The 17016-nt window shown below is 44.2% G+C and overlaps 2 protein-coding genes across 7 annotated transcripts in view; one reads left to right on the top strand and one right to left on the bottom strand.

Moving 5' to 3' along the window:
* SPEG (striated muscle enriched protein kinase) overlaps nt 1–17016 on the top strand; it is a 369258-nt gene that overhangs the window by 317931 nt on the left and 34311 nt on the right. For 4 of the 6 annotated variants that reach the window (XM_068246024.1, XM_068246022.1, XM_068246026.1 and 1 more), the window contains 2 exons: nt 1852–1938; nt 5851–5991. In XM_068246024.1, the coding sequence (XP_068102125.1) occupies nt 1852–1938; nt 5851–5991 (228 nt within the window). The remainder of the gene's footprint in view (nt 1–1851; nt 1939–5850; nt 5992–17016) is intronic. The other 2 variants (XM_068246025.1, XM_068246023.1) reach the window with 1 other exon arrangement.
* LOC137525156 (tubulin alpha-1A chain-like) lies at nt 8564–17016 on the bottom strand. The gene is made up of 4 exons (XM_068246033.1): nt 16825–17016; nt 13244–13466; nt 12983–13131; nt 8564–9604 (listed from the first exon to the last, which is right to left on the bottom strand). The coding sequence occupies exons 1-4, from the start codon at nt 16825–16827 to the stop codon at nt 8621–8623; spliced, it is 1359 nt and encodes a 452-aa protein (XP_068102134.1). The 5' UTR covers nt 16828–17016; the 3' UTR covers nt 8564–8620.

The raw sequence follows: 17016 nt of genomic DNA, 5'->3' as shown, positions 1-17016 counted from the left end.
TCAGTAGAGGGAGGACTTAGGGCTAGGCATCAGTAGAGGGAGGACTTAGGGTTAGGCATCAGTAGAGTGAGGACTTAGGGTTAGGCATCAGTAGAGGGTGGTCTTAGCGTTAGGCATCAGTAGAGGGAGGTCTTAGTGTTAGGCATAGGTAGAGGGAGGACTTAGGGTTAGACATCAGTAGAGGGAGGACTTAGGGCTAGGCATCAGTAGAGGGAGGACTTAGGGTTAGGCATCAGTAGAGGGAGAACTTAGGGCTAGGCATCAGTAGAGGGAGGACTTAGGGCTAGGCATCAGTAGAGGGAGGACTTAGGGTTAGGCATCAGTAGAGTGAGGACTTAGGGCTAGGCATCAGTAGAGGGAGGACTTAGGGCTAGGCATCAGTAGAGGGAGGACTTAGGGTTAGGCATCAGTAGAGGGAGGACTTAGGGTTAGGCATCAGTAGAGGGAGATCTTAGGGTTAGGCATTGGTAGAGGGAGGTCTTAGGGTTAGGCATCAGTAGAAGGAGGTCTTAGTGTTAGGCATAGGTAGAGGGAGGTCTTAGTGTTAGGTAGAGGGAGGTCTTAGGGTTAGGCATCAGTAGAGGGAGGTCTTAGTGTTAGGCATAGGTAGAGGGAGGACTTAGGGTTAGGCATCAGTAGAGGGAGGACTTAGGGTTAGGCATCAGTAGAGGGTGGTCTTAGGGTTAGGCATCAGTAGAGGGAGGTCCTAGTGTTAGGCATAGGTAGAGGGAGGACTTAGGGTTAGACATCAGTAGAGGGAGGACTTAGGGCTAGGCATCAGTAGAGGGAGGACTTAGGGCTAGGCATCAGTAGAGGGAGGTCTTATGGTTAGGCATTGGTAGAGGGAGGTCTTAGGGTTAGGCATCGGTAGAGGGAGGTCTTAGGGTTAGGCATCAGTAGAGGGAGGACTTAGGGCTAGGCATCAGTAGAGGGAGATCTTAGGGTTAGGCATCAGTAGAGGGAGATCTTAGTGTTAGGCATAGGTAGAGGGAGGTCTTAGGGTAAGGCATCAGTAGAGGAAGGCCTTAGGGTTAGGCATCGTTAGAGGGAGGTCTTAGGGTAAGGCATCAGTAGAAGGTCTTAGTGTTAGGCATAGGTAGAGGGAGGACTTAGGGTTAGGCATCAGTAGAGGGAGGTCTTAGGGTTAGGCATCAGTAGAGGGAGGACTTAGGGCTAGGTATCAGTAGAGGGAGGACTTAGGGTTAGGCATCAGTAGAGGGAGGACTAAGGGTTAGGCATCAGTAGAGGGAGGTCTTAGGGTTAGGCATCAGTAGAGGGAGGTCTTAGGGTTAGGCATCAGTAGAGGGAGGTCTTAGGGTTAGGCATCAGTAGAGGGAGGTCTTAGGGTTAGGCATAGGTAGAGGGAGGTCTGAGGCTAGTTTCACACTGGAAACCAGCGTCAGCGATGCAGTGCATCACGCCCAATCTAATGCAAGGTACACACAATACAATTTTCTGTTAGATTTACCTGCCAGATCAATTTTTTCAACATGTCCGATCTTAATTTCGATTGATTTTCCAATCAATTTATGTTCAGTGCTATGGAAATCAATCGGAAAATAGATCCAAAAATGTATCGAAATTGCAATCGGACATGTTGGAAAAAATAGATCTGGCAGGTAAATCTAACAGAAAATTGTATGGTGTATACCTAGTATAATACCTACTTACTAGCTTTTTACCTAACAGCTACAATAAGCCCAGGAGATATCCGCATAACAGAGAGACTTGCAGCTAAGGGGTCAGCCTTGTCGCCTTGCTATACTACAGTCCGAGATTCCAGGACACGACGAGCCTGATTTACTAACTTCAAAAATAGGACAGGTGTCATCCTTCACTTTGTATCACCAGGTGACCACATCCACCAGTGTCCGCCACAATCGATCCGTGCGCAGGATGCCAACCACAGCACAATGCAGGGATCCTCGGCCGCCAATGGTGACCTGAATGGTTTTTTTCTCCTCCCCCCTCCCTCCCCTCATGCCCTTAATTTTAATTTCTTTGACGTAAATGTTCATGTATTAAAAATATTAACTTTTGTGTAATTTTACTGTATCCAGTGCAGCATTTCTTTCTCATAACCCCTCCTCTCCTTACATTTTATTACCACTAAAATTACCATCTGCCTCTTCCTATTAAATTAACAGTTTGTGCATGATTTTTACATGGGGTCAGTTCTAACTTCAATGGGTCTCCGGGCAAATTAAACCTCTGACAGACCCTCCTCCTCCGACAGACCTGCTTTCTCCTTCCCTAGAACGGCAGTAGGGACCCCTTTGTTGATGCAAAATTGCCTCCGGGGCTCTAGAGCCTACTGCCTTAGCCCCTCCGGTCCCACCCTTAACTGAACTGTACAAGTGAAGCACATTGGTGGAGGCGCCCAAAAATATGTTGTAGCAACAGCTAGATAATTTTGCTCATAAAATTAGATAAATAAAATAAATATAAAAATAAATAAATAAAAATATGGTATGATGAGGAGGTCTCTTACTTCCAAAGAAGACTCACGTGGGTAGAAAAAGGAGTCTTTATTAAAATAGCGGTTATACTGTAGACAACGCGTTTCACGGGACTCAGCCTGCTTCCTCAGGTCAATAAAACAGATAACCTAAAATAAAACATTTGTTTACAGCAATTTGCTCATAAAATTAGAACATAACTCTGCACGACTAAGTTATCTCCACCTTTTTGTACTACTTTATATTGTTATGCTATCACTGAAATATCTTCCATCATATAAGATTACTAGACCTTCATTTTACAGTACTTTTCTGACACAATTAGACCATATATTAATATTAATATATTAATTATATTATTATACTATTATAATATACTATTGCTACCAAAATTGGTACATATGTTAAAAAAGAATTTTTCAAAAAGACGTAGTTTTTGAGAAAATCTATTTTAACCACTTTACCCCCAGCCGTACGGATTTCTCCATCCCTTTTTCCATCCTTTTACCACCAGGGAGGGAGAAATCCGTACTTCCCGCGCTCTTGCCGCTGCCCGCGCTCCCGCTCGCTCATGCGCGCATTCCCGCTCGCATGCACGCCACCGCCCGCTCGCCCAGAGATCAATGAACAAGAAAAACCATTCCCGTTCATTGATCTAAGCCCCGCAATGATCCGCTGCTTCTATGAGAAGCAGCGCGATCATTGGGGAAAAAAGAAACAACTTTCCCAGCCTCATAGCACTTCCTAAAGCGTCCTTCCGGACGCTTGCAGGTCGCATAAACAAAAAGTTACTGTGGCCATCTTGTGGCCAAATAGTAAAACTACACCCTAAAGCATTTTTCACATACAAATACATTAGTTTTACACAAAAAAATAACTCATTACCTCCCACACGCCCCAATTTTTTTTTTTGTAATTAAAAAAAAGAAAAAAATTACAATTAAAAAAAATACATAAATAGTTACCTTAGGGACTGAACTTTTTAAATATTTATGTCAGGAGAGTACAACACTGTTACTTTATAAACTATGGGCTTGTAATTAGGGATGGACGCAAAACTGAAAAAATGCACCTTTATTTCCAAATAAAATATTGGCGCCAAACATTGTGATATGGACATAATTTAAACAGTTTTATAACCGGGACAAATGGGCAAATACATTTCATGGGTTTTAATGACAGTAGCATGCATTATTTTAAAACTATAATGGCCGAAAACTGAAAAATAATGCATTTTTTCCCACATTTTTCCTATTTTCCCATTAAAACATATTTAGAATAAAATAATTCTTGGCATAATGTCCCACCTAAAGAAAGCCTAATTGGTGGCGGAAAAAATAAGATATAGTTCATTTCATTGTGATAAGTAATGATAAAGTTATAGACGAATGAATGGAAGGAGCGCTGAAAGATGAAAATTGCTCTGGTGCTCAAGGGGTAAAACCCCTCAGTGGTGAAGTGGTTAAATATGCAAAGAAAAATGGTTTTTAAACTGTCATTTTTTTTGTTTAAAAACCATTTTTTCTGTGCATTTTTAAAATCGATTTTCTCAAAAACTACAAGGTCTTTTTGAAAAATTCTTTTTTTGCCTTATACCCACGATTCTCCTTAACATATGTAGAAATGTTGGTGTCACTACCAGGTATGGGGGCTCTGCTATTCACTGCCAAAGTCAGCAAGAAATAAAATGAAAATTACGCAAAAATTTAGGCAAACTTACGAATCACTATACAAAATCAATTGAATTTACAAATCGTAATTACGTATAATTGTAAATGTGAAAATGTACGCAAAATTTTGCGTAATCGTAATTACGATCACTTTGCTCCTCTGTCAGTCCGTGGCTCCATGCCCTCCACGACTTCATCCACTACTGTCTGCAGCTTCTCTGTGACCCGCGATATGTTATTTCGTAATAAGTTAAAGTGAACCTCCGGACTAAAAATCTACTCAGTAGAACTGAAAAGGCTTGGTGTTTCTTTAACAGTTTCACAGCATCAGAACTTTGTTTTTCTTACCCAAGCATCATTTTTAGCTGCATTTTTATCTAAGCTCCACCCATCACCTGATGCTGTGCAGAGCATCATGGGATTTCCTATGTTGTTATTCACGTTGCCTAGCAACTGGGAGAGGTGCTCAGGACACAGGACAGTTGGAACTGTGTCTCATGCTCCCTGTCACCTCCTTTCAGGCAGGGAACACACTTGACTGTTTTCGTGCGCGTTTTCTGCACAGAAAAACTGAGAACCCATGTTAATCAATGTGCTAGTACACACTTACTGTGTTGTTCGTGCGCAGAAAAAAAACTGACATTCTGCATCAGGACTCTGCACATTTTGACAGTTTCCTCTATCATTTACATCAGCTGCTGTGAAAAAACGTGCGCGTTTTCCTGCATGGAAACACACTTGGTGTGCAGAAAAAGTATGCAGAAAAACGCGCGCGGAAAACTGAAAGTCAAGTGTGTTCCCTGCCTCAACCAAAAAGATGGCTGCCGTCATGAAATCAAACATTTGCCTGCTCTTTTAAAACAGGGTGGGTAAGAGATTATATTACCTATCTATTTTAATTAACATAACTAATGTAACTTAATGACAGTAAGTTTGTTTAGGCTGGAGTTCCTCTGTAACATGCGCCTGATCCCTACTGGGAGACATGCCTTGTTCTAGGCTTTGGAAGTACATTTTGCACTCAGAATGGACTGATGGGTTAATAAACTGAGTGACTATTAATTCTTTGCATGGAACTTGTATTTAAAGCAGGAGATGAATGGGGCCTCTTTATCTTGTTATGATGTTTCCTGACTAGTCTAGAGGTGGTCAGTGAGATGCTAATAATTCTTGCTTTTATGCAAATCTGATGCAAATTGCAGCTTGAAACTGGGCCAGTCCAAATCAACAGGAAGTGCATTTGATTGGCCCAAATCCAATCTGCATGCAAGATGGATCTGTTGACATCTGACTGACTATTCCGGAATCCAGACTAGGCATGATCAGTGGTATGCAAACATTTCAGAGTTTATGCAAAAAATTTATGTACATTTTTATGCAACTAAATATGCAGCTTGAAATTGGACCAATCAATTTAAACCTGGGTGGTACTTTATTGGTCCATTTTCAAGCTACATATATTTGCATAAACTTGAAAGTATTTGCATATAATTGATGATCATCCATAGGTACTTTTCCGTTAGCCGGGCGCATCCACTAGGTGGCGTTAATTACTATTCCCCCTCCAGGCCGCCATGGATAGTAAGGAAAGATGTAATTCTGGTGGAGTTTTATCGCCACCTAGTGGATGCGCCCGGCTAACGGAAAAGTACCCATCCATATCCCAGACTAGACTGTGTTTGGTAAGACTTTGAGAGTGTCATTGTCTTTTGTTCCCGCAGATGACAGACGCTCAAGGTGGGATCGCTGGGGTCTTTCGCGAGGTAAGAGGGACAAGATGGTCTCCCAGCCGAGTATCCCCGCCAGCCTGATGCACGACGATGGCAGCATAGTGGGCAGGCAGTACATTCGCAACGAGTCAGGTGAGCAATGTTGTGCGCTACAGGGTGCACTGCATGCTGCGAATACTGAGTGACTACAGGACACAGTGCATGCTGGGAATACTGAGTGACTACAAGACACAGTGCATGCTGGGAATACTGAGTGACTACATGACGCAGTGCATGCTGGGAATACTGAGTGACTACAGGATGCAGTGCATGCTGGGAATACTGAGTGACTACAGGACGCAGTGCATGTTGGAATACTGAGTGACTACAGGACGCAGTGCATGCTGGGAATACTGAGTGACTACAGGACGCAGTGCATGCTGGAATACTGAGTGACTACAGGACGCACTGCATGCTGGGAATACTGAGTGACTACAGGACGCAGTGCATGCTGGGAATACTGAGTGACTACAGGACACAGTGCATGCTGGGAATATTGAGTGACTACAGGAAGCAGTGCATGCTGGGAATACTGAGTGACTACAGGACGTAGTGCATGCTGGGAATAGTGAATGACTACAGGACGCAGTGCATGCTGGGAATACTGAGTGACTACATGACGCAGTGCATGCTGGGAAAACTGAGTGACTACAGGACGCAGTGCATGCTGGGAATACTGAGTGACTACAGGACGCAGTGCATGCTGGGAATACTGAGTGACTACAAGAAGCAATGCATGCTGGGAATACTGAGTGACTACAGGACGCAGTGCATGCTGGGAATACTGAGTGACTACAGGAAGCAGTGCATGCTGGAATACTGAGTGACTACAGGACGCACTGCATGCTGGGAATACTGTGTGACTACAAGATGCAATGCATGCTGGGAATGTTGAGGGACTACAGGATGCAGTGCATGTTGGGAATACTGAGTGACTACAGGACGCCGTGCATGCTGGAATACTGAGTGACTACAGGACGCAGTGCATGCTGGGAATACTGAGTGACTACAAGAAGCAATGCATGCTGGGAATACTGAGTGACTACAGGACGCAGTGCATGCTGGGAATACTGAGTGACTACAGGACGCAGTGCATGCTGAGAATACTGAGTGACTACAGGATGCAGTGCATGCTGGGAATACTGAGTGACTACAGGACACAGTGCATGCTGGGAATACTGAGTGACTACATGACGCAGTGCATGCTGGGAATACTGAGTGACTACAGGACACAGTGCATGCTGGGAATACTGAGTGACTACAGGACGCCGTGCATGCTGGAATACTGAGTGACTACAGGAAGCAGTGCATGATGGGAATACTGAGTGACTACAGGACGCAGTGCATGCTGGGAATACTGAGTGACTACAGGACGCAGTGCATGTCGGAATACTGAGTGACTACAGGACGCACTGCATGCTGGGAATACTGAGTGACTACAGGAAGCAGTGCATGCTGGAATACTGAGTGACTACAGGACGCACTGCATGCTGGGAATACTGTGTGACTACAAGATGCAATGCATGCTGGGAATGTTGAGGGACTACAGGATGCAGTGCATGTTGGGAATACTGAGTGGCTACAGGACGCAATGCATGCTGGGAATACTGTGTGACTACAAGACACAGTGCATGCTGGGAATACTGAGTGACTACAGGACACAGTGCATGCTGGGAATACTGATGACTACAGGAAGCAGTGCATGCTGGAATACTGAGTGACTACAGGACGCACTGCATGCTGGGAATACTGTGTGACTACAAGATGCAATGCATGCTGGGAATGTTGAGGGACTACAGGATGCAGTGCATGCTGGGAATGTTGAGGGACTACAGGATGCAGTGCATGTTGGGAATACTGAGTGGCTACAGGACGCAATGCATGCTGGGAATACTGTGTGACTACAAGACACAGTGCATGCTGGGAATACTGAGTGACTACAGGACACAGTGCATGCTGGGAATACTGATGACTACAGGAAGCAGTGCATGCTGGAATACTGAGTGACTACAGGACGCACTGCATGCTGGGAATACTGTGTGACTACAAGATGCAATGCATGCTGGGAATGTTGAGGGACTACAGGATGCAGTGCATGTTGGGAATACTGAGTGGCTACAGGACGCAATGCATGCTGGGAATACTGAGTGACTACAGGACACAGTGCATGCTGGGAATACTGAGTGACTACAGGATGCAGTGCATGTTGGGAATGCCGAGTGACTACAGGGCGTAGTGCATGCTGGGAATAGTGAGTGACTACAGGACGCAGTGCATGCTGGGAATACTGAGTGACTACAGGACATGTTAGGAGATTGAGATACATCTGTCTGCTCCACCTACAGTGACATGCGAGTGCTGCATCATACCTCCCAATGAGAAAGAGGGACACTTAAGCCACGCCCCTGTCACACCCCTGACCACGCCCCCATCACACCCCCTAGTCACACATACCATAAAGATTTCATAAGAAAAATATGTTGATTCATAATTCAAACTATACTGGTCCTTTCCCTTGCTTTCTCAGAAGTAGAAACATATATTGTTTTTGCTGCATTGTTTGCCTTTGTCTACTGGATTCTTGAATTTGACTTCATTGCCACTATGGTCCTCACCATTTCCATTTACATACTTATGCTCAAAGAAAGTACCAAGGCAGACAAAATCAAATATAATATTTATTAAACCCAAAGCATTTCCATCAGTATATGGTCAAAGTCTTTTAATACTCTTCTTCCTGCTCTCCTTCACCCTCTCCTTCAACGCTATCAGTGCCAACCTCTTCATAATCCTTCTCCAGGGCAGCCATGTCCTCCCGGGCCTCAGAGAACTCGCCCTCCTCCATACCCTCACCCACATACCAGTGCACAAAGGCACGCTTGGCATACATCAGATCAAACTTGTGGTCCAGACGGGCCCAGGCCTCGGCAATGGCGGTGGTGTTGCTCAACATGCACACGGCACGCTGTACCTTGGCCAGGTCACCACCAGGAACCACTGTTGGTGGTTGGTAGTTGATACCAACCTTGAACCCTGTGGGGCACCAGTCCACAAACTGGATGGTGCGCTTGGTCTTGATGGTGGCAATAGCAGCATTGACATCCTTGGGCACCACATCACCACGGTACAGCAGGCAGCAAGCCATGTATTTGCCGTGTCTTGGGTCACATTTCACCATCTGGTTGGCTGGCTCAAAGCAAGCATTGGTGATCTCGGACACAGAGAGCTGCTCATGGTAGGCTTTCTCTGCAGAGATCACAGGGGCGTAGGTGGCCAGAGGGAAGTGGATACGGGGGTAGGGCACCAAGTTTGTTTGGAACTCTGTCAAGTCCACATTCAGAGCTCCATCAAACCTGAGGGACGCTGTGATGGAGGATACAATCTGGCCAATCAGCCTGTTCAGGTTAGTGTAGGTCGGACGCTCAATGTCCAGGTTCCTGCGGCAGATGTCATAAATAGCCTCATTGTCCACCATGAAGGCACAGTCTGAGTGCTCCAGGGTGGTGTGGGTGGTGAGGATGGCGTTGTAGGGTTCCACCACAGCTGTGGAGATCTGAGGAGCTGGGTAGATGGAGAATTCCAACTTGGACTTCTTGCCATAGTCAACAGACAGACGTTCCATCAGGAGAGAGGTGAAACCAGAGCCAGTGCCACCACCAAAGCTGTGGAAGATGAGGAAGCCCTGGAGACCTGTGCATTGGTCAGCCTAAGGGAGAAAAAGCACAATGAAGTCAGTTAAATATTCATACTTATCTGTACTTTGAAGGCTATTAATATGTCTCAAGGCCTCCAAAGGCAAAATTTCCTGATCAGGGTATCCTGCCTCTCTGCTGACACCATTCTGAAGCTAAATTAAGATGTATTGATTACTTTTAAGCATATACATTAAACCGTGTTTCTTCAAAAATAAGATGGGATGTTTTTGATAGAAAAGATGCGTTAGGGCTTATTTTCGAGGGATGTCTTATTTCCTTGAACACACCCACAAAAAAAAAACATCCTGGAACAAACCCTGAATTCCATTATGAATTTCTTCTGACTCCATCAGAGGCGTAACTACAAATCACGGTCCCCCTGCAAAACTTTGATGGGGCCCCCCAATGCTCACACCCTTTTCCTTGCCTCCCCTGGTGACCCTCACAGCCTGGGGGCCCAAGGATGCAACAGTCATAAAACGAGTGTGGACACCATAATCTGCACACCCATTACAAGTGAAGCCACATAAACACCTGATCTGGAGGATGGACCCCTTTATTGGAGAGAGAGAAGTAGTAGTTGGGGTTCCTCACAGGTCTGCTACTCCCCTGTAGTTACGCCATTTACTTTTTCCATGTCCAACCATCTACATTTACCAAGAGTCTGGCACATTCTATCCTTTATTATTTTGGGTCTTGTGGGGGTCTTCTGAGTGTAATTCATTTAGGGGTGTCTGCTTTCCTTGTAGAAGGGTCTATTTGTCTTGTTGCATTCTACTGCCAATTGATTTTACTTTTTTACATGTATACAATAGCTGCCTGGACACTACTTACATTTAGTTTTTATGAATTGTAACCAGGGCTTGTTTTTGAAATAGGGCTTATATTTCAGGGTAATTCTTTTATTTATACCTCAATATATTGTTTGATACTGGTTCAGTTTTTACAAAGTTTGTGGATCTGGGCATTCAGAGAGTATGTAACCAGCTTAACAATGGCTTGGAAGGGGGGAAGAGGTGCCCAAGTGGGAATAAAATATTTAAAAACTATAAAACCTGAAGATAGGAGATGGCTGAAAAACTTTAGTACATTTAAGCAGGGATGCTCGGGTAGTGCTTTTCATTACCCGTCCGGATCCGGATCCGGGTACCCAGATATCCGGATCCGATTCGGATATCCGGATCCGACCTTGCGGATATCCGGATCGAATCCGGATATCCAACCAAATTACCCGTGGGTACCCGAACTATTCGGGTATCTGGATAGAAAACACGGAAGTGCCCTTTAAATAGCTTTTAAAGGGTTTTTTAGGGTAAATGATGCATGTAGCATCATGTTTCTTTAAAGAGAAACACTAATTAAAAAATTGTTGGACCTAAAATGAAAAAAAAAAAGAAAAAAAGCAGTCAATTAACATCAGGACAAGGTTCCAGACAGCGGTTGTGCAGCCCACATTGTGTCCAAAGTCCAATCGCACAACTGGGACATGACAGTTTTCAGCCCAGACACCTCCAAAAAAATGACAGTGCAATTGTGTTTTGGGTTGAATATAGGTGGCGGTATCAGCAGCAGTGGCCTGTGGCACCGTGGCGGCCAGATTGGAGAGGTGAAGATTCCCCTGCGGCCTGAATGGGATGCTGCGGCTTTTCTTCCTGTGGCGGTTGGGGGTTGAGTGGTGCGGCTGGTGGTAGCGGCAGAAGGATGTGGTGGGTCCCACATTCCACGGCCACTGTCTGCAATGCTGATCCTCCATGCCAAACCCACGACTCATCCTCCTCCTCAGAGTCAGAGCTGACATCCCCATCCTGCGGATGGTAGTCACGGTCCCTCATCCCATCATAAACATCATACCCCCCTCCTCAAAACCCAGAACATCCTCCTCAAACGCCTTGCGGGCAGCTAACAGCCCTGAGTTCAATCTGGAGCGAAAAGCTCGCTGACTGAGGGTAGGCTGCCCGCTGGGGTCGACACTGACACGGCAGACCTTCTGAGGGTGGCCGTAATGTTGCTCCCTGTCCTCTTGGCCTTGCTGCCCCTCCCCCGGCTGCCGGTGCCAGCAGACATAGTACAACTTATACGTGATGATGTCACCAGATGATGTGGGGTACTCTTACTTTAATAAAATCGGGGTTGGACTTTACATCAAATCAGCACGGAGTGACAAACCGCAGAGTAGAGGACAGACAGTGCACACTGTGTTATGGTGGCGGCCTGGCGGGTACACGCGGTGCGTTCCCGCACTCGATTTCCCGCTCGATTCCCGTCGACTCAATTATTTCCGACATGTCCGATTTGCGTTTCGATGGATTGTTAGGTCGATTTGCATGTAAAGTATGCCAAATCGACCTAACGATCCATCGAAACGCAAATCAGACATGTTGGAAATCGAGTTGACGGGAATCGAGCGGGAAATCGAGTGCGGGAACGCCACCATAACAACTAACTGCAGTACTAACTACAATACAATAACACAGTAATCCTCCTATTCCCTATACTGTCCTGCTGGCCTGCACAGACACAGACACAGACAGGACCTAACTGAGTGAATGAAAGCAAACAATTACAACAATAGAACAATAGTGAAGTGAAGGTGTTTAGCACTCAAAGCTTTAGGTTTATCACTGTATACAGCACTTGCTAAGCCAGCAGTGGAGCAAGTCTGTCAGTGACCAGTCAGCCACACAAGCAAGGACAATCTGTCTCATCATGCCAGCCCTCCTTACTATACAGGGGGGCTGGCCAGGGTTCCCTTCTGTGATTGGGTGCCAGGGCTTAGGCTGGGAGGCCTCTGATTGGCTCAATGAGGTCAGGTGGGGCTGGCCAGGTTTCCTTCTCTGTGATTGGTTGCTAGGGCTTCTGCTGGGAGCCCTCTGATTGGCTGGGAGCCCTCTGATTGGCTCAATGACATCATCTCCTTAGTTACACTATCCGGATCCGGATATCTGGACGGATATCCGTGGGTACCCAGATTATGTTACCAGATATCCGGATAGAATCCGGATAGCGCTATCCGGATAGTGGCCCAGGTATCCGTATCCGGATCGGATCTGGATACCGGAAAAATGGTCGGATACCCGGATTTACCCGGGTACCCGGGATCCGGATGAGCATCCCTGCATTTAAGGCTGGCAAAACGTTTCGTAAGACTGAATGCTCACTTCTTTAGGAAAGTAACAAAACCTATTGCAGAAAAGAGCCGAGTTTTGAGCGACTTAACAATGGCTCCAGCAATCATAGGGCAGAAGTGTGGGATAATGAATGGTAGGGCAAACCTTTCTGCAAAGTCTCAAAGGACTTTATGAAATTCTCAAGCCTACTGGTATCTAGACCAATTCGAAAAACATGCATAATGGAAAAGGACTTGCAGGACAATAATCCAACTAACTCACCAGCTTGCGGATCCTGTCCAGCACCAGATCAATGACCTCCTTGCCGATGGTGTAGTGACCGCGGGCATAGTTGTTGGCGGCATCCTCCTTACCGGTGATGAGTTGTTCGGGGTGGAAGAGTTGCCTGTAGGTTCCTGTCCTCACCTCATCTGTGGAGATACAATAATAGTTAATATTTCAACTGCTAAATTCTTAGGTACACCTTCATATACATAGACATTTTATCTCTTCATCGACTATGATATTAGCCGGTCTACTCACCAATCACAGTGGGCTCCAGGTCCACAAACACGGCTCGGGGAACATGTTTGCCAGCCCCGGTCTCACTGAAGAAGGTGTTGAAGGAATCATCTCCACCACCGATGGTCTTGTCACTGGGCATCTGTCCGTCTGGCTGGATGCCATGTTCCAGACAATACAGCTCCCAGCATGCATTGCCAATCTGCACTCCGGCTTGGCCAACGTGGACTGAGATGCACTCCCTCTGTATGGAGTAAATGGTAGATACCGTTAGGGTCAGAGTAGGCAGAAATCAGTGTGCTGTGTCAGTTACATTAAAAAGGCAAAAAAGCTGCCTGTAAATGACAACATTGCCCTCACACATAACACATTGATATTGGTATTTTTATGTGAGTTTGTAGTGGTATGTTAGAGATGATGTACTATAATACATATATTATATGGACAGAGGTGTATAATATTAGTATATAGATCTAGGGACGGTGCAGTCACACATAGACTATGCATAGATAATACTATACAGATATTATATGGATAGAGGTGTATAATATTACTATATAGATATAGGTAGGGACAGTGCAGTCACACATAGACTATGCATAGGTAATACTATACAGATATTATAAGGACAGAGGTGTGTAATATTACTATATAGATATAGGTAGGGAAGGTGCAGTCACACATAGACTATGCATAGGTAATACTATACAGATATTATATGGATAGAGGTGTATAATATTAGTATATAGATATAGGTAGGGAAGGTGCAGTCACACATAGACTATGCATAGGTAATACTATACAGATATTATATGGATAGAGGTGTATAATATTACTATATAGATATAGGTAGGGAAGGTGCATTCACACATAGACTATGCATAGGTAATACTATACAGATATTATATGGATAGAGGTGTATAATATTAGTATATAGATATAGGGACAGTGCAGTCACACATAGACTATGCATAGGTAATACTATACAGATATTATATGGATAGAGGTATATAATATTAGTATATAGATATAGGTAGGGAAGGTGCAGTCACACATAGACTATGCATAGGTAATACTATACAGATATTATATGGATAGAGGTATATAATATTAGTATATAGATATAGGGGCGGTGCAGTCACACATAGACTATGCATAGGTAATACTATAGACATATTATATGGACAGAGGTGTATAATATTAGTATAGTCATATTGATATAGGTAGGGACGGTGCAGTTACACATATGGTAGACTATACATAACAGTGTACAAATATTATATGGACAGAGGTGTATATACAGTACAGTAGTATATTAGTCATATAGACATAGGTAGGGACAGTGGGGGAGATCTATCAACGCATTACCGACAGTTTTTTCTTCTTAATCTGTTCTAACCAGCAGTGAGAACAGTTCTGCATGATAATAAGAACCTTCTTAAATCCTAGGTAATAGTGGCAATTTAGCGTGGATTTCTAGAGCTGCACTACAGTTTAGAAAAGTGCAAATCCATCCCTAAACTGGAGCAGATTAAGAAGTGCTTGATAGCACTACTACAGATGTAGAACTGCTGGCTAGATATGATTGCAGAGTGCAGGCTAGACATGATTTGTGATGTGCTCCTCCCCCCTGCTGAATTCCTCCTCAGAGCCTGCTGCTATCAATACAGCAGGTGTGTTGGTTACCTCAGCAACAGTAATTCCCTCACACACTGCACTGTCTGAGAGACCTTCCTAGTTCCTCCTATTTTACAACAGTTTTAGAAGGAATCTGCACTGTCTAATGATTTCTTAAGATGCCTGAGACAGTTCTGCAAGGATTTCTAAAAACCGACTAATATTTTATCTCAGACACTCTTGATAAATCTGACCCAGTGCATTTACACACAGACTAGGCATGGATAATACTATACAGATATTATATGGACAGAGGTGTATAATATAACTATATAGATATAGGGACAGTGCAGTCACACATAGCATAATCATAGATAATATTATACAGATATTATATGGACAGAGGTGTATAATATTAGTATATAGATATAGGTAGGGACGGTGCAGTCACACAAAGAATACACATGGATAATACTATACAGATATATTATATGGACTGAAGCATATAATAATAGTATATAGATATACTGTAGGGACGATGCCGTCACACATATTATATGCATAGATATTATATGGACAGGGGTGTATATACAGCAGTAGTATATAGATATAGGTAGGTACAGTGCAGTAGTCACACATAGAATATGCATAGATAATACTATAACACCGATATTGTATGGACAGAGGGATATAATATTAGTATATAGATATAGGGATGTGCAGTCACATATAGACTATGCCTAGATAACACTATACAGATATGTGGACAGAGGTGTATAATATTAGTATGGGTCCATCTAAAAATGGCGCCTGCGAATAATGGCGCACGGTGTTGCCGCTAATCCATTTGCCGCTTATCGCTATTTAACGTTAAAGCCTTATCGCTATTTAACGTTAAATCCTTATTGTTATTTAGCTTTAACACACAGAACCCTCTCTGTACCTATCCCTAACCCTAAGACCCCCCTGGTGGTGCCTAACTCTAACCACCCCCCTGGTGGTGCCTAACCCTAAGCACCCCCCTGGTGGTGCCTAACCCTAACCACCCCCCTGGTGGTGCCTAACCCTAACCACCCCCTGGTGGTGCCTAACCCTAAGACCTCCCTGGTGGTGCCTAACCCTAAATCTCCCCTGGTGGTGCCTAACCCTAAATCTCCCCTGGTGGTGCCTAACCCTAACCTTGAAAGTGTTACATTAAATCCATTCACTGATTTGCAGTTAAATAACTTCTGCAGTTTGGCTTATGTAGGGCGCTATTGATAAATAACGTTACTGTGCACAATAACATATGCTGTTTGGCATATGAACGGCGCTATTGATAAATAACGTTACTGTGTGCCATTTTTCTTTTTTTTCCCCTGTGCGCCATTATTATGCAGTACTACCGATAAATAGCGATAAGCATATCTTTTTAATGCGGCGCCATTTTTATGCATAGTCGCTGTGCGCCATTATTCACTGATCCGTATTAGTATATAGGTATAGGGACGGTGCAGTCACACATAGAATATGCATGGATAATACTATACAGATATTATATGGACAGAGGTGTAGTATATAGATATAGGTAGGTATGGTGAAGTAGTCATACATAGAATATGCATAGATAATACTATAATACAGATATTATATGGACAGAGGAATTAATTATTAGTATATAGATATAGGGACGGTGCAGTCATACATAGACTATGCATAGATAATACTATACAGATATTATACGGACAGAGGTGTATAGTATTAGCATATACAGTAGATATAGGGACGGTGCAGTCATACATAGACTATGCATAGGTAACAATATACAGATATATGGACTGAGGTGTATAATATTAGTATATAGGTTTAGAGACGGTGCAGTCGCACACAGAACATGCATAGATACTACCATACAGATACTATATGGACAGAGGTATATAGTAGTACTAGCATAGATAGTAATAGTAATCTAGATATATGTATGGACAGTGCAGTCAGGCTCTCACCATGTTGCTGGCTGAGGATCTCCGGCTTCCGATGAGTTAGGTGGTCGGATTTGGAGCAGTGATATTCTCCCCTCTCCTCTCCCTTCCTATATATATAGGAGTTGGTGACAGCAGCGTCCTTAGTAACAGGAGGGAGGAGCCCTGGTGACAGCACATTCCTCCACCTGCATTGTGTGCTGCCTGGGAGGGGCT

This window comes from Hyperolius riggenbachi, chromosome 7, assembly GCF_040937935.1.
Source record: "Hyperolius riggenbachi isolate aHypRig1 chromosome 7, aHypRig1.pri, whole genome shotgun sequence".
Classification (NCBI taxonomy): domain Eukaryota; kingdom Metazoa; phylum Chordata; class Amphibia; order Anura; family Hyperoliidae; genus Hyperolius; species Hyperolius riggenbachi.
This window is presented reverse-complemented; position numbering and strand designations above follow the sequence as displayed.

Coding starts and splice junctions, on each gene's coding strand:
- LOC137525156 (XM_068246033.1), bottom strand. Junction 13,132..13,243: donor CCTGGAGCCCACTGTGATTG/GTGAGTAGACCG, acceptor GTATCTCCACAG/ATGAGGTGAGGACAGGAACC. Junction 9,605..12,982: donor TGGACAGGATCCGCAAGCTG/GTGAGTTAGTTG, acceptor TTTCTCCCTTAG/GCTGACCAATGCACAGGTCT.